Raw genomic sequence first — 25,244 nt, forward strand, 5'->3', positions numbered from 1 at the left:
TTTTCTGACTGATTTGGTTTTCTGAACTCTTGGTTAATGTAAAGAATAAGTTGAATTGTTAAATGTGAGTTTATATTTGGGTTTACCAGAGCTGACAAACTTCTGTTGATACTAGATTTACAAGCAGAGAGTAGGGTTTAGGTTAGAGCAGGCTGATGAGCAGGGTTGGGGCAGGTCAGCTGGGACTGGCCCATAAATTTCTTCACCCTGTCAGTGAGTGAGTGTTTTATAGCCTGTAGTACCGAAGTTTTGGATTTCACTGAAGTTTTTGTTTGCATGGGGCTTTTTTAATGTATAGGGGGGTTAAGTCCAACTTAGGTGTTTTTATTGCTGAGATATCCCATCCTTTTTTTGACTCCTTATATTCTCTTGGCCTTAGTAATTTGTTGGTAGTGCTAACTGCATGTGCTGTACACATAGCAGTTCCTTCTGGGTGCCAAGCAAAGAAGGCAACAAAATGCCACATGTAAAGTGCATATCACAAGTTTATTCTTCTGCACAAACAAATAGAAAGTGACTGTAATTGGAAGAAAAACAAAGACAAAACAGAAAAGGAACAAAAGTATTTCCATAAACAAAGATGCCAACTCTGTTCTTCTTCTGGGGTCACATCTTCCACCAGACAGAGCACTGGTGCTAGGCTCCCATTTTCACATGACTGACAAGTTTCTTCTAGGAAGAGGGTCTGGTAGGGGATGCTGGATATTATAGCAGAAAGGGAGCATATTCTTTCTGAGGGACAATCTTGGATACTGTGCTTTTGTCTGGCAATCAGTGACTCCTCATCACACCAGTCTTTTCCGAGATTCTTCCTCTCAGCTGCTGCAGGATTGTGAGGTTATCTCTAGCAACCGTTCCCATCTATTCAGAGGGAAAGGACTGATACTTCTGAAGCAAAGATAAACCCCCAGATTTGCCATAGCTGCAATGTGTAACCTGCAGCATGTTAGAGAGGAGGGATGATAGGCAGTTTTAAATCAGAGCCCACGCAGACATCTTCAAATGCTTAACAAGGGGACACTGGGGTTTGGCCTACCAATGCAGCTTATAACTTAGCAGGTGGGAGCTAGAACTTGTCAAACAACTGTTTATGTCTGTGCTTGTTCAACAGCTGAGGAATTAGAAATTTGGACAGGCTCAAGACAAGCTTATGTGGTTCAAAAGTATTCCTCATAACTTCACCTGTGACCTTTCTAACAGGTCAGCCACAATATTTTCATGAGCAGACACTAGCAGAGCTGCTTGAAGCCAGCAGTAGTGCAGTTTTCTTCCTTATAGCTTAGCAGATGCATCTCAGTATTATTTCTCATTTCATGCTACTTGCAGCCACAGGCCTTATTTGGGATACAGCACAAGCACTGTAGGCTTCATCTGCAACATCCTCTGCTTCTGCAGATCAAGCCCTGTGTCAGCATAGGATCCAGAAAAGATTGGGAGGGGCTGAGATCCATCAAACTACTTTGTCTTTGCTTCTAAACACAGCTTTGAACCAAGGATGTTAGAAGTGAAAGGCAGCATCCCCAGCCTCCTGGTTCTTTTCCTTGCTCTGATGTTTAATATTCATTCTCCAATCAGACCTAACTTTTTTTCATCTCCTGCCCATTGCATTATCAGAAATGATGGGCCAAATGCAGTTATTCCACTCACTTGGGTCCTGACATCTAACATTCAACAGTGTTTGGCCATCACTCCTTGGCTTGCATCAGTGTCTCCCAGAAATCTGGAATGGGACCACTGAAATACTTACTAACCACATGCAATCTCCCTTACATGCTAAGGGCAGACCTCTCTTTTTTTCCAGTGGCAAAATGAATTTCCCGTGACACTCAGGCACTGAGAGCACTTACCTTTAGAGGCCTGAGGGAAAGGGACGCTGGAGTAAGATTCAGACTTTCTGAGGTTATTTCTTCACTGCAGAATTATCTTGAGCACCCTTTCTCTGGTCCACACAACCCCTCTCTACACCTGAGTTCAGCAATGCTTTCAACCTAGGCTATCTTGTCTGTCTAAGGCTAGTGTCTAAAACCACTAGCCAGTTACAGACGGCACTCCCACAAGGAGACTAGAGATGAAGCTTTTGGAGCACTTGCTAGTCCTTTAGTTCCTTCCCAGAGCTTTCCTAGAAAAATAGAAGATGACTCCTTCCATGTTTCAGAAGAATCACAGAGATTCAGCTTGCTACAGCACACAGGATTTTTTTCCAGAAACGCTGGCAATGTAATTCAGCACAGGTTAAGTGAGAAAGCAATCATCCATGGCTGCTCCCCTTCACCAGAGCTAAGTGGATTCTAGCGATTGGAATTAACTCTGTGGTGACAACTTGTCATAAGACCTGCCCTCTGGGGCTTTCCAGGAACACATAGAATCACCTCATCAGTTCAGGTCTGCTGCTTCTGTGTTGTACAACCATGTGCAGCACCTCTTCTGGCTGAGCCACCCCTTTGCTCATTAACTCAAGGCATTCCCAAAGGTTTTTTCTCCATCCTCTCCTATGGCTGAGTCTGCCAAGTGAGGTGTAAGTGCTATCCTCCTCCCTCCCTAGCATGCTCATCCTATGTTTCAGAGCCCCCAGAAATGTGCAATGCAAACACAGCTCTGCAGAACAAGCCCAGCCAGAGTGTGAAGGATTCAAAGGCAGGACTGTATATTACTTTTCCTCTTCTCTCATTCTCTCCCTCCTAAGCTTGTCTGGGACTAGAGCTGCTAGCTAGGTTCTCCAGAGCTCTTTTTCTTCATGGGAGAGCACACACACAAAATCTCCAGCTGCTCACAGAGAAGCACTTTAGAGCCTCCAAGAAAAAGTAGAGCCCCCAACTTTTGTGAAAAGAGCTAAACATTGTAAGCTCCAGCTGTGCGGAGGAAGGTTGGCTTGGACTTAGTGTGAAACCACACTAGCTGCACTGCTTACAGACTTGGCATCAGCCCCATTTGCACTCCTTTTTTTCTCCCCAGAACCTAGTTTTGTACATCCAAAGTTTGTGCTCAGTCCAGTCAGAGAATGGCTTCTGCTTGAAGGAGAGGAGCAAGTCTAATGAGATGGAGACATGTCTCAAGCAGGGCTATGAGAGTCTCATACTGTCTCCAGTACTCATTCCTGAGGGTCTAGCAAAAAGCTGGGCAACCCCTGCCCAGGAAGAAGTGGCAAGCCCCTTCCCTGCAGCTGGGGCATCTGTTGTGTTTGGGAGCCAATGCTTCAGGAGCAATGCTTTCTTGGTGTACTTGTAGGATCACACTGTAAAGGTGGCTGCTGCAAAAGGGGGAGAACAGGCAGAAAGGAAATGGCAGGGGTGTGTACAAACCAGAGCACAAATGACATGCACACACACATGCACTGTCCCTACTGATATCCTGAATTCTTCCTTGGGAAAGGGAATACTTTCTTCTTGTATGCCTTTAGTCTAGGGATTAGGTCTGAGGCTAGCCTGGGACATTAAGGAATAACCAGTCCTGTTTCCCCAGCATCACCAGCAAACTGAGTTCTGTATGTGTGTGTGAATGCAGACCCTCTGGGACTCTCAGAGCACTTCAGTTCTTACCAAATAGATCTCCAAGGATACTTAAATCATTTAGTATGAAATTCTACTTGTGACTTTCTGTTTTCCTGTCCTCCACTTCCATACTGAGAGTGTCTGTAAAGGGGCTCCGTTTTCCAACTCATCAGAGTTTTCAGCAAGTTTTATGTCATAACCCATTTCCAATCTAGCCACACTTCTGACCTAAACTAAACAAAAAGATGATATGCAAATGCATATTCAATCCTGCCTCCTTTTAAAGCCAACTGTACCTCTCCCACGCAATCCTCCTTTGTACTTACAGCATCCTGTTCCAGTGGGACTAACACTGCAGGGCCTTCCTTGCACCAGCCAGCCACTGCCTGAGCTTAGCTTTGACTTTGTGTATCCTGAAAAATTGATACTTCCTTCTGCAGTTCCTCCAGCTTGTGATAGCCCCACCAAGTCCATTCAACGCCCCTCTTTGGCAAACTGCTCCCGGACCTGATAGCCATGTTTAGCACCAGCTAGGATGACTCTCCTTTCTACCCCCAGCTCTGGTGGCTGGAGGAATGGGCGCACATGGCCACCCTCCTGCGCAGGGCACGCTGCCCACACGTGCACGTGCAGACACCCCCACTCACTCTGCTCTCCCACCTCCTTTCCCATGCCCTTCCGGGAGTCTGGGAGAAGTGTCCAAGGCGAAGCCTCACTTCTGCTTTCACTCACTGCTGAGTGTTGCTGTGTGCATGTCTGTGCATGTGTGTGTGCACACAGGTGCATGCGTACAGACTGACAGACTCAGAGAAAAGCAGTCTAATAGGGAAGCTAGGGCTTCTGTACTGCAATCCCACTTCTGACCCTTTCTTCCTGGAAAGCTCTTATCTCCCAATCTCCCTCCATTCAGGTTGACTCCAAAGCCCTTGGGAAAGGAAAACCACTACTGCCTACATGTCCTCATGTGAGACAGTCCCTGCCATTCACCCCTTCCAGAGGTGGGGTTTGCTGCTGCATGCAAGTTCCCAGTCTCTGTGTACCACATGTGCCCTCTCTCCACATTCTTCCTCCTGCTGTAGCCACAGCCAGTAAGCCTTGCATGAAGCTGCCCATCTGAGACCAAGGGGAGGCTGGGGGAGAGGGTGGTGCAGAAGGGGAGTAATATTTTTTTTTCTCTTTTCTTCATTTTGTGTCACTCATCCCAATGTACTGCGCTGACATGAAAGACAAAATGAGCACTATCTCTGCAGAGCCACGGATGGGATGTGAGGGGTGCCTGCGTCAGTGGTGGCCAAAGCTCGGCCTCCACACATTGGCCTGCATCCCTGTTCTCGCTGCTGAGAATTTGGGCCTGGCCACCTGAAACCGAGAGGCTGAGGCTGGGTTTGGGGAAGGCCCCCGGCCCACCTGACCAGGCTCTGGAGAGCTCTGGTATGGCTTAGGGGACTGGCTGAGCTCTACCTGGAAGGGTGCTGGTGTAGCGGGGGCAGAATAGGCCATTTCTGTTCTCCACACTGGCTCATCCAACGTGGTGGCCGAGCGGGGCACAAGCACGGTGGGTGTCAGGCTGCTTGAGGCTGGCATGGGAGCTGGAGTGGAGAAGCGACGAATCTCCTGGGTCTTGGCTGTTTTCACAGGGACCTGCTTGGCTGCTGTGAAGGACAAGCTAGCCCGCGGGGCTGGCTCACCAGGAGACTCTTGAACACTGGGGCCTGGGGGATCCCCAAAACAGAACATGGCTGACTTTAACTGATAGGGCTGGTGGCGCATTAAATCAATGACCTTGATCCCTGATTTCTGGCCAGGTGCCTTTTTCACTTTGCTCTCTGCTTTGCTAGCCTGAGATTTGCTGGCTGCCAGGGGATAGAAAGGGGAATGCATTGGGTTGTAAGCTATTGGAGGGGGAGCCCGGATGTTGGGTGAATATTTCCAGGATGAGGGTAGAGAAGGGGAAGGAGAGGGGGTCCTGGGCTTGGACTCTGGCTTCAGCTTCGGTGTTGCCTCCACCACAAATTTGTCCATGCGGCTCTGGCGTTTGGCAAAGAGCTCTGCCCCCTTGCCTTTAAGCTGAGGCATGTCCTGGGCCCCATTTACCAGTCCAGCATCTTGCTGCTGAGGCTTAGGAGCCACTGGAGGTGGGGTCTTGAATTTGCGGCCAGAGGACTGCATGAAGTTGCAGGCCTCAGCACCCAGGCTGAGGAAGTCCTCCTCAGGCCCAGACTCAAAGCCTGCCCCAGGGTGGTCGCCTTTTGGCTTCTCATCCAGGTTCTGCACCAGAGATAGGAGCTCAGGATTGGGTGAATTCTTCTTCTTCTCCTCAATCTTACTGAACATGGGTTTTTTGTTGCCCCGCCGGCGAGCCTCCTGCAGGATGCCTGTGCGGGGAGCTGGCACAGCAATCCTCTGCTCCCTGGAGGTTAAGGGCTCAGAAGGAGGTCGTGGCATTGCTGGTGAAACAGCAGGAGAAGGCTGCTTTGGCACAGGGGAACTGCTTATCGTGTGCTGTGATGGTGCTGGACTAATATACAAAGAGGAAGAGGCTGTTCCAGGGACTCGTGGCTGAGATGCTGCAGAGGCCACCTCCCCTCCTGGCTTTGAGGGAGTTGACAGAAAGATAGAGGTGGTGGACGTCCGGGCAGTGTTGGCAGAAGGCTTAGTCTCTGGAGCACTTCCTCCCCCTCTTGGCTGTGACTCCAGTGGTGGTGTTGGCCTTCCTGGTGCAGGAATATACAGAGATGTGGAGGAGCTGACTGGACTGCGGTGCATTGGCACTGGTGCATTGGCAGGTGTTCCTGGAGGCAGAGGTGAGAAAGGGGGAACCACCATGCTTTGCCCACTCAGACTTTCACTAGGTTTTTTGGGTGCAGATGGCCTGAAGATGACAGAGGATGTTGCTGGGCGTTGGCCAGAAAAGCCAGGAGTAAAGGGTCGTGCAGACCTGTTGAACATGCTCGTTGAGCTTGCAGAGAAGGGGTCAGGGGTGCTTGGGGGAGGCGGGAAGAAAGTGGGGCTAGGGGGAGCCAGGAGCTGAGTGGGGAGGGTGGCTGGCTGCTTGCTGGGCACTTGCACACCTTCCAGGTGGATGCTGAGGGGCACGCTGTCTACCTTCTGTGGCACAGGCATATTTCCGTTCACCGTGCCTTGCTGTGGCTGGGCAGCTGGGGCAAGCTGGGGGCTCTTCTGTGTTGGGACTTTCTCAATTGTATACTTCCCAGCCCGTTCCCTCTGCTGCTCAAATAATCGTGCTCCTTTACCTGAGGCCTCACTCAAACCTTTTTGCTTCTCTTCCTTCTGTTCAGAGTCAGACTTGGACTTTTCAATGTCCAGGTAAGTGTTGTCCCAGTCTGAGTGATTAGTTAGGCTTCGGGCATCAGAGAAACCTTCCTCATCAAATTCAGACTCACTAGTTGGAAAAACTCCGTCTTCCTCCTCGTAGGAGCGGTCTTCGTCGACACTCCCAAAGCTTACCAATGTATACTTCTTAGCCCTCTGCCTGCGCTTCTTGAACATCAGCACCCCCTTGGAGTGGGGGTTGGGTGCATCTGTCAGCAGGGATGCAATGGTTCTGCACTTGGTTTTGGCTTCTTTCACGTTCTTCTCTTGGATGCTCTCGTGGCGGTGGAGCTCTGCAAGAGACAAAAAGAGGCAAGCTCAGAGCTCAGCAAAAGGCTGGGTGTGCAAAGATGGACAGTGATATGGTGATAGGTATTCTAGTGCCCATACGAGGAAACACACTGTCACTCCCTGCCCTTCTTTTTCTTTCCTACCTTTGCTGATACTGTCTTTAGGAACTGCTGATAGAAACCCAGGTGCAGTTTTCTCTTTCCCTGCAAACACAATAGAAGTCCATGCAGGTGTGGGGAGGGAACTCCCCCAACTCTGATGGCCAGTCTCTGTTTCCTGGTCAGACCTGGGATTTCCTGTTTCTGCAGCATGTGGCCAAGAGTCTCAGGCTGTCAGCACTTTTACAGTGCCCTTGCTCCTGGGAATTTTTACCATTTACTTATCAGTCTGAGGGTGGAGCCCTGCTTTTTGTAGGCCTCCCTGCCATATGGAGGATTCCCAGGAGAAGTAATCTCTCTGGCCGTGAGAGTTTGGGAAGCAGCCGCTGCTACTGTTAGCACCCATGCATGTGAGCAATGGGAGAGGTGCTCTGCAGGCACAGCCAGGCTGCTCCTGCTCTAGGCCCTGCAGTGCCAGCTACAGAGTCGGTGTCTTGCAGCAGCAATGTGTGTAGGGCTGTTCGCTGCTCTCTGTAGCAGCCCTGCAAAAGCAGGAGGCGTGTTTTCACCCTTGCCGTAGTCCCTTGCCTGTGCCCCATGCCCAGCAGAAGAGCATTTGCTCCCAAGCAAGAATCCTGGACCCCCACAACTGATCAGCCAGGCCAGAAGGAATCCACTTAGGCTTGCTTGGAAAAGCCAACACCTGTTGGGACACTGGCATGAAAGTGTGGGATAACCATTTTCCACCTGCTCTGCCAGCCCAGCGGTCAGTAAAGCCCCAGGGAGGAACATTGTGTTCTCTGTCTTGCATGCAGGGAAAGCAGGGAGCAAACAAGATTCAGTAGGAAAACCAAACTGCCCTAAGGAAAGTATGGACATGCCTTGAATTGGTGTTCAAGTGACAGAAATCAGTGCTAACCTTGCACAGAAAAAAACCCCACGTACCTAAACCCTATATAGACTAATTTCTGATTTCTTTCATTTCATCCTTTTCCTTACTCCAGTTGTCTTTTTCCCAGCATGATAGTACAGATGAGACATCCATCCACTGCCTGCATCTAATAATTAGTGAAAAAACTGTGTAGAACCTTGTCCAGCCCTGACATTCTCAAGAAAGAGGTACAAAATTATGCCCTGCTGAAGGGAGAGGGAGAGGGAGAGGAGAGCTGAGCTGAGCTGAGCTGCAGGCAGTGCTGGGGGACAGTGTTAGCTCAAGAGAGGATGGAAGCTGCTTGGTCCTCTCAGGATCTCACTTCTGACCATTTTATCAGAGAGCATTCATTCAATGGGGACCTGCTAATGTGGCAAAGTTACCTGCAGTGAGGGACAGGGAGCTTAGCTAAGAACGCTAGTTTTCCTGAGGGCTGCACGTGTCCCCCAAAACCTGGCTAGGCTGCACAATTGTGGCAGGTGTCATCATTCCATACTGCACCAGTGTAACCACTGTTACAGAACAGTCATCCCTTCCAGGAAGCTTAAGATAAATGCAAGGAAAGACTCTTCTCAAAGTTTGCAGCCATTCCATAGCACATGCTGCTGCTTTGGGATTTCAGCAAGGGGACTTCTGTGGTTTGACATCACCTCATGTGGATGCACAGTCCATTCCTCCCCTTTGCACCCAGAAAACTGGAAACAGCAAAATCAATGCTGAAAAAATGGCTCACTATTTGTACTTGCACTTGCTCTCTGCAAAAATTTCCTTACCAAATGACCCTGCCTTGCTGAACCAAGACTGTAGTGTCCAGGTTTTAGTGGAGACTTAGTGCTCTTCAGGACAGTCGTAGGCTTGCCCTCAAAGACCTGCTCTCCATGATGGAAACGAGCTACAGTCCCTGAAGGTCTGTCCACTCCACTTACAAATCTGCATGCATGTGTCTCTGGGGATTGTTCACAATGGAGGAAATGAGAGGTTTCTTTCTTGCTACAAGCATCCTTGCTACAAGCTACCACACCTCACCTGGCTCGTATTTTGCTTCTAAATTTACAAGGAGGAAGAGCAGCACTACAGAATCTCAGTAAAGTGCAGAATATGTAAACTCCGGACCCTGAGTGACTCACAGAGGATTTCTGGCATCGGGAGCTAACAGCTAGGGAGCTACACCATCCAAAGTGTCTGTGCAGCCACTTCTGACAGCAGAGTACCATGAAAGCACTCAACTCTAGAGCCTGGGCTAGCAAATACTGTCAGAGACAATATAACAGTAGACAGCCTTGGCTATGCCTCCACCAACTCTTGGTCCTGGCACAGCATTAGCATCTATGTACAACTTCCCTAGGAAGTTGCTCTGAACTACCCTGTGCTCTGAAGCAGCTGGCAAGTAAGACTGTCTGGGACCTGCTGCTCACCTCCCTCTTTTCTTCTTCTTACTTTCCTCCTCATCAAAGGCTAAAGCACATAACTAATTATACCAGTCCTTCCAACAGAAAAATGATCATGCTATTCAAGTTACAATCTCCCTCAACAGTTTAAGAAAAAAGAGAAAGAGAAATCTTCCTGAGATAACTTGCTGAATGTAAAGAGCAAGAGTGAAATCAGAATAGGCAAGAGAATAGGGGAAGGAGAGGAGAAGAAAAAGGAGAGGAGAAGAGAGGAAAGGGGTAAGAAAGGAAAAGATAACAGAAGAAGAGAAGAGAAGAGAAGAGAAGAGAAGAGAAGAGAAGAGAAGAGAAGAGAAGAGAAGAGGAGACATCTGTACCTGCATAAGGCTGATCCAAGCTTGAGAAGGTAGAGTCCAGACCTGGAGAGCTGGGCATGTCACAAAGCCCGTTTAATTCACAACTCCCCATAAACAGAGAGAGAGGCAATGAGAGAGAAGCAAAGCAGTTCCCTGCTGGAGCAGAACCAAAACTCTGAGGTGTCCAAGCCCTTTGCTATCAGCTCCACAAGCCTTTTAAAGCCTCTCTTTTGTCTCATAGGCATTGCTGCCGAAAGCCATGAGGTCACTTTGTCTATTTTTGTCTTCTTAGCTTCATCACTGAGCAGTGTGATGGACATTGTCACCTGGCACTTAAACACCCTCCTTCTTTCCTCCACCCTCTACTCCCTATGAGGAGAAACTCCTCTTTTTTATTTAAAAATAAGAAAATATACTCTATACTCTCACTGCTTCTGTGGTGCAAGTTTCAGCTTAGTATTTCCAATCCCTCAATGTCCAGCATTTCTGTGCTAAAGAGTCCTTCAAAGAGATGAGACTAACAAAGTGCTCATGTCCAACATGGAAAGGCAGAGAAACCCACCTAGGAGAAAAGCAACTTTCCTTGTCTGAAACCCTCAGAGAGCACCCAGCTGCAGGTAAACATAAGAAAGAAAAGAGAGAGAAGAGGCTTTCTTTTCCCATGTATACCAATTTCCTTCCATGTCTGAGAAGAACCAGTCCATGTTTCTGCTGTGTACCAGGACTAAGGAACATTTAACAGAGGAGCATTAGGATCCTGGGTGCCTGCAGTGAAGTGGTTTAGTTGAATTAAAATGGAAGAGGCTGTTACCTACACCACTGAATAGTGTAGCTATGCCCAGGGAGGGTGATGGAGCGTGTGGAGGTCAAGGAGTGGTGTTTTGGCAGCACCATTCAGAGCTCCAGCGCTGGAGACTGAGAGATGTTGAAAGATGAGATGCTGATAGTTAGGACTGGGTTTGGACAGGGAGGAAGGGAAGAGAGGGTGCTGGGAGTGTACAGATCTCTGCAGTTGTGGCCTGCTCAGTATCTCCTCATACTTTGGCTAGGTCTCGTCTTACTGCCTCTTTCTGTATATGAGAAATAGCTCCTGTGAGAGAATCCCAGAGCCGTGGCCAAGGGACACTGGCCTGTGATTGTGGATGCCCCATCCCTGGAATTGTTCAAGGCCAGGTTGGATGGGGCTTTGAGCAACCCCATGGCAGGGGGTTGGAACTAGATGATCTTTAAGATCCCTTCCAACACAAACCATTCTTTGATTCTACAATTCTCCCTCCCAACAGTCCCAGCCTTAGCAATACAGTAGCGCAGAATCCAGCAGACCATCTCCAGTGTTAGTCTAGAAAAATGAAGGTCTGACTGTGCCTCCTGAAATCCACTAGCCATCACTGCATGCCAAGAAGACAACTTCCACAGGCAATATTGCTATGAGAGACCTGTCATGCCTCATACTGAGGCTTTTACAGCAAGAGCAATGAAAGTGTCTCAGTCTCTTCTTCTTTGATGAATATTTACACATATAGGGATACAGTCTCTGGGAAAACCTTGCAGAATCTGGTATATACAATATGCAATTGGAAATGGAAATACAGCTCTTCAGTACAGAAAAAAATCTCTATTAAGAACATTCAAATGGAATAGATAACAAAGTAAATGGAAGGGTTATAAAACTCTCCTAAATTCTGTTGGTGTGGTGGATAATTTCTATAGAAAAATTTTTGTTAAATTTTAAAGCACTTTTAGTTCTTGTCCCCACTAAATTCTGTTGGAATAATCCACAAAAGGAGAAATTTCTATTAAGCAAAGCCTACAAAGACTTTTCCATGAACTTAATTTAACTAAATTTCACTAAAGTGAAATGAATTATATTACTAATTATGGTAATGAGAAGTGTAAAAAGTATAAATCTTTTCAAGATCAGGCCCCATTAAAAGAAAGCATTTTAATGTATGCTCAGGAACACTACTGAACAAGCAGGCTTACACAATGCCAGATACTGTTCATGTTCACTAGGAAACAAACAATGGTAAATTTTATTACCAAAGACCAAATTCTAGAAAAGCCATTACTATAGAAAACAAGCACGCTGCTAATTTCAGAGATAAAGAGCCTGTTCCTCTGTGATGAAATACTAATTGTCTACAATTTTTTCACATGGGTTCAACTAGAATTTTGTTCTTCCAGCTATTTATGTTAGACAAGGTCATTTTTCCATGGCTAACATTGCAAATATCTCAGTAAGCCATTAGAGGCTGTAGACATCTCATGCTTTTCATACCTGGAGTCCTTTCAAAATAAGATTTGGATGGATTATATTTGCCTTCTAAGTATTTCCCTGTTGAAAGCTTCAACCTTTCAAGCTTCAACCAATGTTTGAATTGCAAACAGTAAAGCAGAGGAGCATATATTCCTTTACTTAAAAGAAGTGGTAAAACTCTTGGGACAGAAAACTTGTTTCTTATTCTTGGATATTTGCAAACTTCCATCACACAATCTGTGCGTAATATAAAACACAGATATGGCTTTATCTCCGATTTCGGATGCTACAGGCAAATGCTTCAAGTCTGCAACACTTAAGCATGTATCTGAGGTTAAATACATAGTTAAATACTGGTCAAACCAGTATTTCTTCTTTAATGCCTAGTGATTTTAAGAGTTCCCAGTGAGACACTGCCTCACTGCAATCTCCTGGATTAGAAAAACAGAAATCAAGTTTATCTGCAGGTGAATTGACAGCCCATGGGAAAAAACATGCCCAATCATTTTGTAGAATTTTGACCATTTTTAGCCATTCTGCTCCCACACTGCTTTGAAGAGCTCTGCTCAGCAGAGAGGGTGCAGAGACAGTGCTGTGCATAGCTGCAATGTATTAGTCTCATGGTTTCCTGCTGGAGACTTAAATAGCTTGTTCACTCAAAAAAATCTCCCTCAGTTGAGTGAGAGTTCACCTTTCTTCCTGAGCTGGATGGAAATGTATCCTCAATGCAAAAGGTAGCACACATGGCCAGCTTTCCTGTGCTGACAGCTCACATTGGAGCCCTGGATATTCCCTACATAGTCTTCTGCGACAAGACTGCCAAAGGAGAGCTTGCTTTTTTTGGCCAGGACAGCACCTGTTGAATGCACTAGTGAATCTATCTTTTGCAGATTTCCTAAGAAAGGTTTTTGCAGTCATGCTGCATGTCTTTCGATCTTATCTGTTTCATGCTAATAGCTTTTGAGCCCATTTGCTAATTTTAAGAATCTGAAGTCACAAAGATACAACGCTCCTACAAGTTCACATGCAAATAGGTGGCTGGACAGAGGAGATAGACCCCACTACAGGAAGCAGGAATCCTGAGTACAGTCTTAATTAGGCACCAAAAACTAAAGAACACACACTACAGAGAGATTATGAGCTCCCATTTTGAATGTGATCAGACAGATTTGCATTTTACTGCACATGAGAGAATGAGATATCAAATACAAGACATAAATTAAAAGGACACCAGGATCTGTTAATTCTGCTGCTCACAAAATTGCTTGATGTCTGACAGCAGGATACCACTGATTCATCTTCTCTGTGTCCTTCACTGTTTCCAGCATCCACTCTCTAGTAACAGAGACAAGCATATGCTCACCATCTGGGTCTGTGGACTTGATTAATCCTGTAGCACTTGCCATATATTCTTGTTATCCAATTGATTTTAGTCCTTTTCTGCAACCAGTCAAGATCTTACTACATTTAAAAATCCAGCCTTTCATGAGACAATTGTATACCTTCCATGCCTTATGTCATCTGCTGATTAATACATAGCAATCTCCACTGAATCCTCAGGCCATCCATTAAAAATGGTATAATTGCTATTCCCTGTTACTGCTTGCTAGGTACAACACACTCAAGAGAAACAAAAAACATTTAAAAAACTTCACTAGCAGGAATTTGCAGTTGAAAAAGCAGATAGGGAGACAATAGTGGTGTGCCTGGGAACACTTTTGAGCTCCTCAATCCAGGTAACCCACCTCCCTCCCCCGTGTCCCACACACACCTGGGTTTCTGTGGGAAGAAGGACCAGAGGAAAGCTGCAAGGTGTCCCAGGCAGGTCCCAGTTCTGAGTAGTAGCAGTTTTGGGGCTGTGGGGTGCCCCACAGCACATACTGCTTGTTCTGTCTAGATGCAACCAGAGGACAAGATCCACTGACAGAAGAGAGGAGGGTTGGGATTTTTAATCATCTGTCCCCGCGCCAGTCATATAACATTGAGGTGGAGAGGACATTTGATTGGCATATGTTAGTGTTTAAAGCTCCATGGGTGAAAATATAGAGGTAGTCCTGTTAGATTCAGAAGCCCAGTGAAACACTACTACCAGCTTAGCCAGTTAGCTAATCTGACATCATGAGCCATTAATAGTTATGTTTTCTATTCTATTCTTAGCCAATTGTGCAGTCACCTTACAGTAGTCCTATCTCATCCATATTTCTCTCATTGAAAAAGTCATGTGGAACTGTATCAGATATCTTACAGAAGCCAACATATACTGTGTCCCCCTTATTTCTTTAGCCATAAAGTTTTATCTTACTGAACAGGTCAAAGACTATCTCTTTTTCCAGTTTTTATTAGTCCATGTTGTTTTTACTGATCATTTTTTTTTCCACAAAGTGTGCTTCAAAGAACTACTTCGTTCACCTAACTGAAGCTAACCGTTTATTTTATTTTCTTATCCCCAGAGCCTGTGTCTGTAAGAAGGGTGCTATTCTTGGTCTCTTTCCCTGAGACCCTTCCCATTATTCCAGGATATTTATCAAGGACTGAGGGCTATTTTGATACAATTTCACTAATTCCTTACATTTCACCTCTACAGAGAATATGGTTCAGCCTTGTCCATACAGTATAGTCAGTTTATCAAGATACGCTGAATCCACCCGCCTCTGTTCCTGCTCCTATTTCTTTTATACAAAGGGCTAGATTCTTGGTTACCATAACCGGTAGATACACTGATGACAGTGAAGCTTTACAGATTTCACAAAATACTGATCTCCCTTTCTATGATGGATTTAAGTGAAACTGAAAACGATTATTTGCCAGGTTGACAGTTTTCTCCTTCCTAGCCGTAATTTTCTCTCACTTTTGTTGAGCAATGACTCTGTTGTTTAATTACGCCTTGTCAAAGTCCTTTTATGGCTCACCCTTTTATGCCTCTCCCTCCTCCATCACTATCACTTTGTCTCATTTCAGTGTTGTCTCTGAGCAGACTTGTCCAAACCTTGTCAGCAAGTCCCATATCACTTTCAGAACTGATGGAAACAATATTGGACAGGGAGAGGGATTCCCATTGCCTGTTTGCATTATGATTTCTTTCAACTGAGCTCTCAAATCCTGGAACCTAGAAACTATCAGCTTGGCTAAGACAGTCTATGGGGTTATATATATAGTCATTTCAGTGTGATTATTGCTCTAATGACCTTGAGATCTGAATTATTGGCACAATTTTGGCTTAATCCCATTGTTCCCCAAGAACCTTACACATCCTAAGTCACTCCAGAAGTGCATGTGCAAGGACAGTCTATGTTAACTTAATGTGTGTGGCAGCATATTCTGAAAAGTCACTAGCTGGGGCTCTGCAAGGGCCATGGAAGCGTGAGCTTGGAAGAGAACTGCTGATGCTGCTTCACCAGCAGCAGGATGATGAATGACCTCTGACCATGTCTGAGGAACTGTGACGCAGAGTCAGAGTCCCTGCGCTGACAATAATAACATAGAGAAGTAATGTCTGAGTAACTGATAGTTTAAAAAAGATGCTCAAAGCGATATCTCATATAGTGGAAATATTAGGCTAAAAGAGAGTATATACCTTTTCATTTCAGGGATCACATACAGTTTTCCTCCAAATGTCTTCAAATACTAAAGATCTTTCCCCTCTCAGAGAATATTATATCCAGCTAGATTTATCTTGAGCTAACATATGTTCAGCTAAATCCATGTCTCTGTCAGACTCTGGGGCAGCAGGATAGCAGTGAAGTACAAAGGTGAAGCAGAGCAGAGCTCTATCAGCTTTACTTCCAGTGCTGCAACCCACAGCACCTGCACTGAAAATGCTGGACATGAGAGATGCCTGAGGGAACGAGGCTGGAAGTTTCCAGTGAGAACACCTGAGGAAGATGGCCAATTACTTGTGACAATTTCTGAGATGGCTCAAGAAGAAGGAAAAATTCATCCACAGTAGCCAAGACAGACAACACTAGCTTATAATCTCTGTCTTCTGCCCAAACAGTTCATAGATCAGCCTGAAAATATCACCTCTGTGCTTTCAATAGAAGAATATAAACCGAAGGCATAAGCTCAAATGCCATACTCAAGCCTAAAATTGGAGGAAGAGGGCTCCAGATGCACAGTGTTTATCTCACTGTAGTCTTCTTTAATAAATGCCTTCCAAGCTGCAGAGAATTCAAAAATGAATATTAGTTATTAAGTGGGATATTCTTAAGCAAAGGCATACAGCTAGACTGCATGCAGCAGTGTATGTAAATTGATTTCCCAAGTGGAGGGAATTTCCAGTTTAATGTGTGCTGAAGTGAAATCAGTCTCTTCTCCATGGAGGCTGTTGTCCTTGGTTTCCTAGTGATTGGCTGCTCACTGAGCAGTAAGGGCTAAGGGTTATTCAGCATTGCTTCATACTGCTAGGAACAGACTTTCTGTAAGATCAATAGTTCAGGCAATTAATTTTAATCCCCTGGTCTGAGCAGAATGCTTTTCTCTTCTACTTTAAAGCAGGTAGGATGGGGACAGTTGACTACTATCCTAAACCTTTTGGTTTTCTAGACTGCAGTGAAAGGCAAAACCAGTAAGCTAACCTAACAACCACATAACTGTTATCGTTAGAGTCACAACTGTCAAAGTTGAAAGCCAAGTAGAAAATGTGGTGCAGTCAGTTCAAACTGCCATGCAGGTACTTTATCTTGTTCACAGCTCCTGTGGTCTATACTGCTTGTAATAGGCTGATAGATGGCTTGCTGCACTCACCCTCTCTGCAGAGAAATGTGACTGCAGTCACTCTTAGAAGAGGTAATCTGTATGACCCTCCAATGAATAGGCCACTTATTTATAAGCATCCTATCTCGTCAAGTGATGCTGCTGTACATCCGCTTTAAACAAGAAGGATTTCCTTTTCTGATATGGAATGTAATAACTCTGATGACTCTGCACAGGCAGCCAGGCCCATATAAAGCAGAAGAGGAAATTTCCCCACCCATTTTTCCCTCCTTTCCCCTACCGTACATGGAGAGGCTCTTGAGTCCTAGGAACTAAAAATAGTCCAGTGGATAAGTTTAAATTGAGATATTTTGAAGCACTTCTTGCACTGACACAAATTCCTACAGTGTGATAGCAAGTTAAGACTAGACTGCTGTCCTGGTATGTCTGTCTTCCACTAGTAATTGGTATTCCCAGTTGTGAGAAAGCCTGAGCCCATTGTCCCTGGGAGACGATTTAGGATGGGGGTGAAAATACGGTGCACCTTAGAGAGCATAGGTGGCTGAGGAGAAGCAGCCCTGGCTAGAGATACATCCCAAGCTTCTAAGAGTGGGGTGAGCAGAGGAGGACACTGCAGAAGCTACGTGGAACCAAAGAACCTCACTAGCAATTACTTGTGACAACTATAGTCTGATTCTCCCTGCCACAAGCCCCCACTTCCCACTAACCTCCTGAAACTCATTCAGATTTTTTAATTTGTATTTTCTGTCTTGTTATCTCTTCCTTTCCTTCTGCACTGTCCAAGCATCACAGAAATCATCTCAGGAAGGGATGTGGCTTGGCCCTTTACAGTGATGATGAACTAAGGCCCTAAAGTTCCCCAGTTTCCCCAGGGATTAATCACCTCTTTAAAGAGACCAAGTTACTGTTTTAGTGGGAAGGAAACAAATTCGTACTTTTGTTTCTTTGGATTAGGCAAAGTATTAGCTATTCACATGTATGAATTCTCTCATGTAGTTCATTTAAAGTACAGCAAAGAGTCCCTGTTTGCTGGCTGTTCTCTTGACCCACCGAGCAAAACACCAGGGTGCATAGTAGCCACTGGGTAGCAATGAAGACTGAAGTCCTATTACTTGTAGGGCAAGTTCCCCACATTTGGATGGTGTGTGGCTTCCCACACCACCCCACTAGTCTGCATCAGCAATGCTGTGAGTGGTTTTTGAGCAGGCATGTCCAAGTCACGTGTCCTGTGGAGGGCTGGGATGATGTATGTGCTTATCCCGCAGGTTGGAAAAAATGAGCCAATACCAATGTGCAAATAGGGCAGGAACTTTGGAAAAGCGATGGGCCCAAACCTCTCTGCAAAGGCTGTTGCCTCTCTAAGGAGCTCTAAGGCCTTGTGCCTTTACCAGGGAAGGAGAGGCACAGCTCAGCAGCTGACAACATGCAGGGCATCCTGAGGTGGCACCATCAGCTGCTGCCCCCTCTTCCCTGTGCTTATTTTGCTCCACCCCACCACTGCCAAATCCTCATCTCAGGCTGTTGGTACTTGCCACCACACTGTGTTCTGCTCCTGGAGTCAAATCATTGCCTAGAGTAAATAAGTGAGCTCTATTCGCTCCTGTGTTACTGTGATGCCAAGCAGGTGTTAGACAGCAGCGACACCTCTGGCAATTTCCACGTGATTTGTTTCCTCTTAGCAAAGGCAGGGAAAGCAGCTGTAGTTGTCAGGAGTTAGTGGAGTTGATGCAAAAAACTACATGTACTGGAGAAATGTCAAACAGATGAAAATTAAGAGAAAATGAATCAGTAATAATCAGAGCATAAAAACTGATCACCCATCCTGGTGAGACTAGGAAAGATGGTGGGGGAATATGGGAAGCATTTTCTAGTTTCACTGATGATTTTGAGGACAGTATACAGTAAGCCCAGATCAGATTTGCTAACATCAGAAAGGAAGGAAGATCACACAGAAAAGGGGAGTTAGGGGGACTGAATCAACTTGCCTATGATCTGCGAGGCTCAGAGCTCTGGAAAGCATGCAGTGAGGACAAAGGTCTACAAAAGGTCCAGAGACAGGAAATAAAGAGTAGAGCTACAGGTCTTAAGTTTGAGAAAACCCAACAGCTGACAGGCAATAGCACTCTTACTGAGATCCTTGCAGGGCAATAGAGCTGTGAAGAATGTCAGTTGCTACTCTTGGTGGTGTGCAAAAGAATTATTATGTGTCTCTGTTCTTGTACAGGGATTTCAATTATTCATCTAGAAATACTAATCTAGAAATACTATACCTGTAATTCTTTTTGCCTGAGGTGCAGGGGCAGGTGGGAAAGGGAGGAAGGCTCTGTAGCTTAAAAATGAAAGTTAGAAAGAATGAATACAAAGGACAAGAGAAATACCTCCAAAAATGGAGAAAAGATCAGAGCAGGCATGAGAAAGGAGTACATTCTAGAAGAAAAGGTGAGGAACAATCTAGGTTACAGTCCCAATCAATGAAAAAGGAGTTTTTCACATTCTTACAGTGCAGCAGTGGGAGTCATAATAGAGAAAGCCATGGCAAGGCAAGGAGGGTATGCTGAGCAGGCGCGCTGGGAATATGTTTAGAGAGGTAGTGCTCCATGAGGCAGGCATCTGATTAGGTAGTCAGAATGGTCCTTAAATGTCTGTTGTGTATATATCGAGCCCCAAGCTCCCGTGACTGATCATCCAAGTCACCTACCATAGTTAACTCAGATTTTAAAAACTCGCTTAGCTTCTAAACCATGAGCTTGATTTTGTGTTCCTGTCTAGCAAAACCCAGGACTCTCTGTGTCCCAGATTAGGCTCCTGTGCAGTGGGTATTGCTAAGCAAAAGCACAGAAACAGAGCTTTAAAGTCTGCTGGCTCCATGGGAGCCTGGAGCAGCTGTAGGAGTTGAACTAATGCAAGCACAAACATCCTTGCCAAGGCTACATCTTCCTGGCAAGAGGTGCGGTACCATGTACCTCCCTTCCGATAGCTTCTCTGCAAGCAGCCTCCACACGGAGCCAATGCAGCTCAGAAGTCCCTCATCCTCCTGTGTTTATTCCAGGTATAGGTGCTCCTTAGCTCTGCTCACCACATAACGAACACCTTCCATCTCTCTTTCTTCCTTTTACTGGCTGCTGATCGTGACTTTTGTTTTAATGGCTGCTGTGCTCCAGCATGATCAGGACATGGAGTTTTACCTTCACACTTACTGCCAAGATTCCTAGCCCAAGAAGAGGCCAAGCTGGCCATGTGAGTTGCCACCCATGGCAGAGTAACTCTTAAATAAGGACACCCATGGCCAAACGTAAAGCAGAAGGGGGGTAAGCAGTGGAGGGGTAACAGGAGAATAAAATATTATCTCAGTCTGCAGTGCTTCTGGGAACCCTACCTCTAGCTGGCAATAGAGTTGCATCACCTTCTGCCATGGGATATTATTTTGCCATCAGAAATGCTCTGCATTAAATACATGGCTTTCCTGGGAGCCTTCTGTACTGACGCTGTCCATGGAAATAAGTATTGATGTAAAGCAATTACTCATCCACTGCTAGGACTATCAGGTGGCAGGGAGCAGCTGAACATGCCTTTCTCAACATTCACCTCATGCATGTACATTATTCAAAGGGGGAAAAAATAGCCTCATCCTCAGGGAGGCCACAATTGCTACTTTCTTTGCTTTCCTAAGGAAAGTGAGTGCTAAAGACTATGAAGAAATAGTACAAGGCACCAGGTCCATTGTAGTGCCCAGCAGGGCCAGACATGAGGGACCCAACCGAGTCTGTCCTCTCAACACAAGGCAGAGCAGTATGACAGTGCCTGACAGAGGCAGCCTAAATTTGAGTTACCTCTATAGGATCCCTTAGGCAGAACAGATAAAGGAATGTTTAGCCCAAGGAAAAGAGAAAAGAGAAGAGAGAGGCTTAATAATTGCCTTGCAATATTATCTTGCCTGGGGAAAAATGTCTAGTATTTGGAGCAGAGAATCAGAAGTTAGAATCTGTGTGCTTTATTTCTGATTCAGTCTAGTAAGTTTTCTGTCTATTTCCCATTCTATCCCCCAGCTAAGTCACTTTTTTAAAACCTGCTTCATTTCCAGGCTCAGAGAAGTGTAAATTAGTCAATGATACCGCACACTGAGGTACTCATATGAAAAGTTTTTGATTAGCTTGTTTTTAATATTGGATAGATCACAACTGTGAAATCAGGTAACATCTTGTTCTGCCTTCATGTTTGGGTTTGAAACACTCCATGTGTAGCAGAAACCATGAAAGATATTCACAATTAAGGTCACTTCAGGTCCATCACCCATGTACTACACTACATTTTTCAGTACTTTATTCCATGTGGAAAGGTCTTGACTAGTAGGGATCCCACTACAAGGAAGTGTTCCAACAGCTGATTTACCAGTTCCTGCCTGTCCTTGCTGGCAGCCCTCCACTGCTGATACCTAAAAAGTGGTCAGAGCTCACCAGCTCACCAGCTGCTGCCAGACATGGACAACCTTGCTGGAGTAAGTCTCTGCAGAGAAAACATCCTCCAAAAGTCGATGCAGACAAGTCCCTCCCTGAGCTTGACAGGGTGAGAGAAATAAATGAGCTACTGACGACATTATTTTAGGACTAAGCTGACTGAATATTATCTCTACTCGATCCTTAATCATGTGTAATGCTACATGCCTCTGCACCCATGGAGAGCTGAGCTAAGCTGAACAGGGGGCTCCTCGGGAGCCCCTCAGAACGAGCACCCTGTGCTCAGACACACAGATAGCTAAGGAGCAACTCTGAGCTGCTGTGAGATCTCTGAAAGGCCAGGCGTGGGAAATCTAACCCCCAACTTCTTTCCTGACACCATCATTTCCCCTGAGTCCTCTTCAGCCCAAAGTGTTGAAGAAACCAATGACCTCCACTCTCTTTCCAGCACATAGAGGTGCTAGAGCACAGCTGGTTGTGTGGCTGCAGCTATTACAAGTGACTCTCAGATACCAGACCCTTTCTCTCATCTGTTCCTTGGGACATCTTGGGTGAGGTAGACCCCGGTGCCAAAGCTGCAATAGGACGCCCAAGTCCCTGCATGTCTGACTTCTTCACAAGCTAACCCATTTGACATTTGCAGGAATGAGGCTTTTGGAAGGCGATCCAGCATAGGAAGAGGGCATGGGTGAGCGGCAGGGTGCAAAGGACTTACTGGCCTGCTTGGCTTTCTCCGCATACGTGGTGGTTAGGTCTTCATCAACCGGGTGCTCCACTGGCCCCACCATGGGGATGAGATGGCGTTCTGCTCGGATAACCTTGGTGGCGTGGGGCAGGAGCATTGCCTCTGGAGAAGTCGCCTGTCCCTCTGTTGACGGTGGCCGCAACTGCCCCTCGCTCTCTGAGAATGGAGTGTCTGTGCGGCTGCCAGGCGGGCAGGCAATCTCCCTCTTGGCCACCCCGCTGGAGCTGGCCATCTCGGCTCCCCCTTGTGCAGCAACCTCTGGCATGCTCTCATAGCCGCTCTGTTCGGACAGGGACACCTCATCCTGAGGTGCATCAGCCTTGCTGTTGGTGCTGTCGGGTGGGGAGCGCGGGCTCTTCTTGCGAGCCCGGCGGTGCTTCTCCTGGGCCACGTTGTCAGCATCGCTGTCTGTCTCACCATAGTAGGCCTCACTGTCTGGCGGGGAGGTGAGGCTCTCCAGGTGCCTCTGTGACCTCCGTGGCTGTGAGGGCTGTGTGGTGGCTGGGGCTCCTGCTGGTTCAGGGCTGAGTAGCTGCGCCGGGGGGCTGAGTGGGGATGGTGGGGAGAGCACTCGCTGCCCTGGAGAAGGGGAACGCTGGAGCCGTGGGCCGATCTGTTCCCCACCAACTATCCTGCGGGAAGAAGGAAAAGCAGTGAGCAAGGTCTCGTTGGTGGGGCTGAGCTGGAAGGAAACCCCCACACGTGAGAGAGGGGTAAGGTTTGAGCCAGTGTTTCAGGTGCCTTTCAGGTGGTACAGACACCTGAAGTGCAGACACCAAGGGCAGATTCATCTCTGACATCCGCTACATGCTTTCATCCCGATTTTCTGCTTCATAACTATTTGAAAACCAGGTGTTGAGCACTTGAAAATCAGAATGCCCTGAGAGCATAAAAATCTACCGAGCCAGCTTAATCAGCTTCCCAGGCATTTCTCCTGGGGAGGTGAATGACTGCACAGCAAACATTCCCCAGGATGGTGGGACATACCCCTACAGCCTGCTGCTTGCCAGAGGAAGACCATGCCTCAGCACCACACTGCACTCCAGCTGCTCCTGCAGCTGGGACTGTACCATGGAAGCTGCGTCAGCTCTGCGGATCCCAGCACCCCGAAACTGCTTTAGTTCAGAGTGGGCTCCAAACAAAAGTCAGTGCTGCTTGTTTACCCTGACTTCTATGTGGAAGTAAATAGCAAATACTTAGGAGAAAAAGGCCCAAGTGGTTTTGGGGGGTAGGACTCTGCTGTCCTGTGGTAGGTGGTAGGAGCTCACCCTGATGTGTGGCCTGCTCACTGTAGGACTGCTCTGCAAGCAAGCTACCAGTGCCTGGGTTTCGATGACTGTACTGCAGTCATGCCAGCCAGCCCAATCCATGGTGGCATTCGCCTTTGGCTTAGACATAGCAACTTCTAGCCTGTAAGTCAGCTGGAAGGATGACTAGAGTAGGGGCAGGGCAGACTGGAGCAGCCAGCCTGATTGCTGACTGCCAGAGGGAGGGAGAACTGGCTATGCTGATGGAAAAAGATCCAGCTCTGTCCTCTCTCTCCTCAAAGTGAGTCTGGATTTCAATGGTACTTTGACTCCAGACCACACAGATGGGTCAGGAGTCCTTCCCTTGCCAGAGTCACCTGGGCTTGTTAGAGTTGTAAAGGAGCCCTAGGTATTTGCCTTCTGAGCATGCATACCAGGAAGCCAGGCACACAGCATTGCCTCTGTAGAGCTGTGGAATTCATGACTTGGATCCCAATTCTAAACTGTGAAAAATTTATACTCATGTCAAATGCAAACCTTTGTGGAAGCTAAGGGTGGGACAATTTCTCTGACAGTTTATTTTTTAATAATATTTGCTGTTATGAACTCTCACTGGGGAGCAAACTCAAAGCTTCCCAAGAAAAACAGAGCAATTCTTTCTCCTCTTTAAATAGTCAACCAGATAACTGAAAAGCATTACTGCTTGTAAGCCAATTTCTCTTGTTCTGTACTGTCAGGTTACAATGTCTCTCTCTCTCCTCACACACATCCTGCACTGACAGAAATACACATATGACCTTGCATACTCCAGAGTCATCCAGCTACCTCTCCTTTCTGAACAGGACTGATTGGTGTTTTCTCTGGGAAAATAAATATGAAGTGGGAATAGAGATGTGATCAGAAAGCAGTATTTGATGAGTTCTCCACTACCCCAAGATGCAGCCAACTGGTTACGTTATTTCCAAACCATCCGATGTTTGTTCCCAGAGGGCTGCAAGAGGCCTGCCTTTGTCACTTTGCTAATTCAAAGTGTGCTGATTTTGGCCCACTGGAATTTGCCTGGGCACCTGTTGGCTGCAGATAGGCTCTGATGGGGTGAGATAAGGCCTTGGCAAGGGACCAGGAGCTATTCTGGACACCTTGTGCAGGGCTCACTCATCCCACTTAATCACAGCTAGGGTATAGGGTGAGCACATCAGAAGGCACTAGTGCTTTCCCTGAGCCAAGGGGAAGATCCTACACGCTCAGGCTTTCCTTCTCCAAACACTACCCACCACTGCCCCTGCTTTACAGATGCCAGCAACTAGCATGGCTTTCCCTCCCCACTGCTCACAATGCTCTGTCTTTTCAGGGCTGTAGAAAATCACATCTCCCAGCCCCCTTCACCAGGGCCTTACTTCCTGAGGGTGACTTCCGTTTTGGCAGTTTGGACTAGCTGGGACCTCACACAGCTTTGCTGCCTTTGTCTTTATATGATTCATTTACAGCTTGGGCCTCATCCAGCATGCACTGAGGCACTGGGTTAGCTTAGCACAGGTAGAACCAGGGACATTACTGGGACCATTTTTGTGCTTAAATTTGAGCCTGATCTCCAGTATTCTGCTGGACTAGAGACTGCCAAAGATACTTCTTCCTGTAAAAAGGGACTCGGCTACACACCTCTTATCATTGTGGAAGTCAGTTCACACCCTGTTGGACTACAATGGCCTGCTGTAGTAAGTACTTGGGTAATTTTGGCTCAATTATGCAATGTGTAGTCAAATCCATTTCTACAGTACAGTTATTTACCCAGAATGAACTGGAGTCTGTTAATTGCTGAGATGAACTGCGCTATGACATCTGCTTGCTTGGAGCCTAAATTGCTCATTCTTTGCAGCATAGCTCTCAAACTGCAAACATTTTCCTGCAGCCTGAGGGGCAGGGGCAGGGAGGTCTGGGGTCAG

The 25,244-nt window shown here is 46.6% G+C and overlaps 1 protein-coding gene across 1 annotated transcript in view; it reads right to left on the minus strand.

Moving 5' to 3' along the window:
- Positions 1–467: 467 nt before the first annotated feature.
- The window catches only part of SYNPO2L (synaptopodin 2 like), a 38,571-nt gene continuing 13,794 nt past the window's right edge, over positions 468–25,244 (minus strand). The window contains exons 3-4 of the mRNA XM_054831184.1: positions 22,025–22,686; positions 468–7,114 (exon numbers count right to left, since the gene is read on the minus strand). Of these exons, the coding sequence (XP_054687159.1) occupies positions 4,770–7,114; positions 22,025–22,686 (3,007 nt within the window). The 3' untranslated portion in view covers positions 468–4,769. The remainder of the gene's footprint in view (positions 7,115–22,024; positions 22,687–25,244) is intronic.

The sequence above is a fragment of the Grus americana genome, chromosome 7 (genome assembly GCF_028858705.1).
Source record: "Grus americana isolate bGruAme1 chromosome 7, bGruAme1.mat, whole genome shotgun sequence".
Classification (NCBI taxonomy): Eukaryota; Metazoa; Chordata; class Aves; order Gruiformes; family Gruidae; genus Grus; species Grus americana.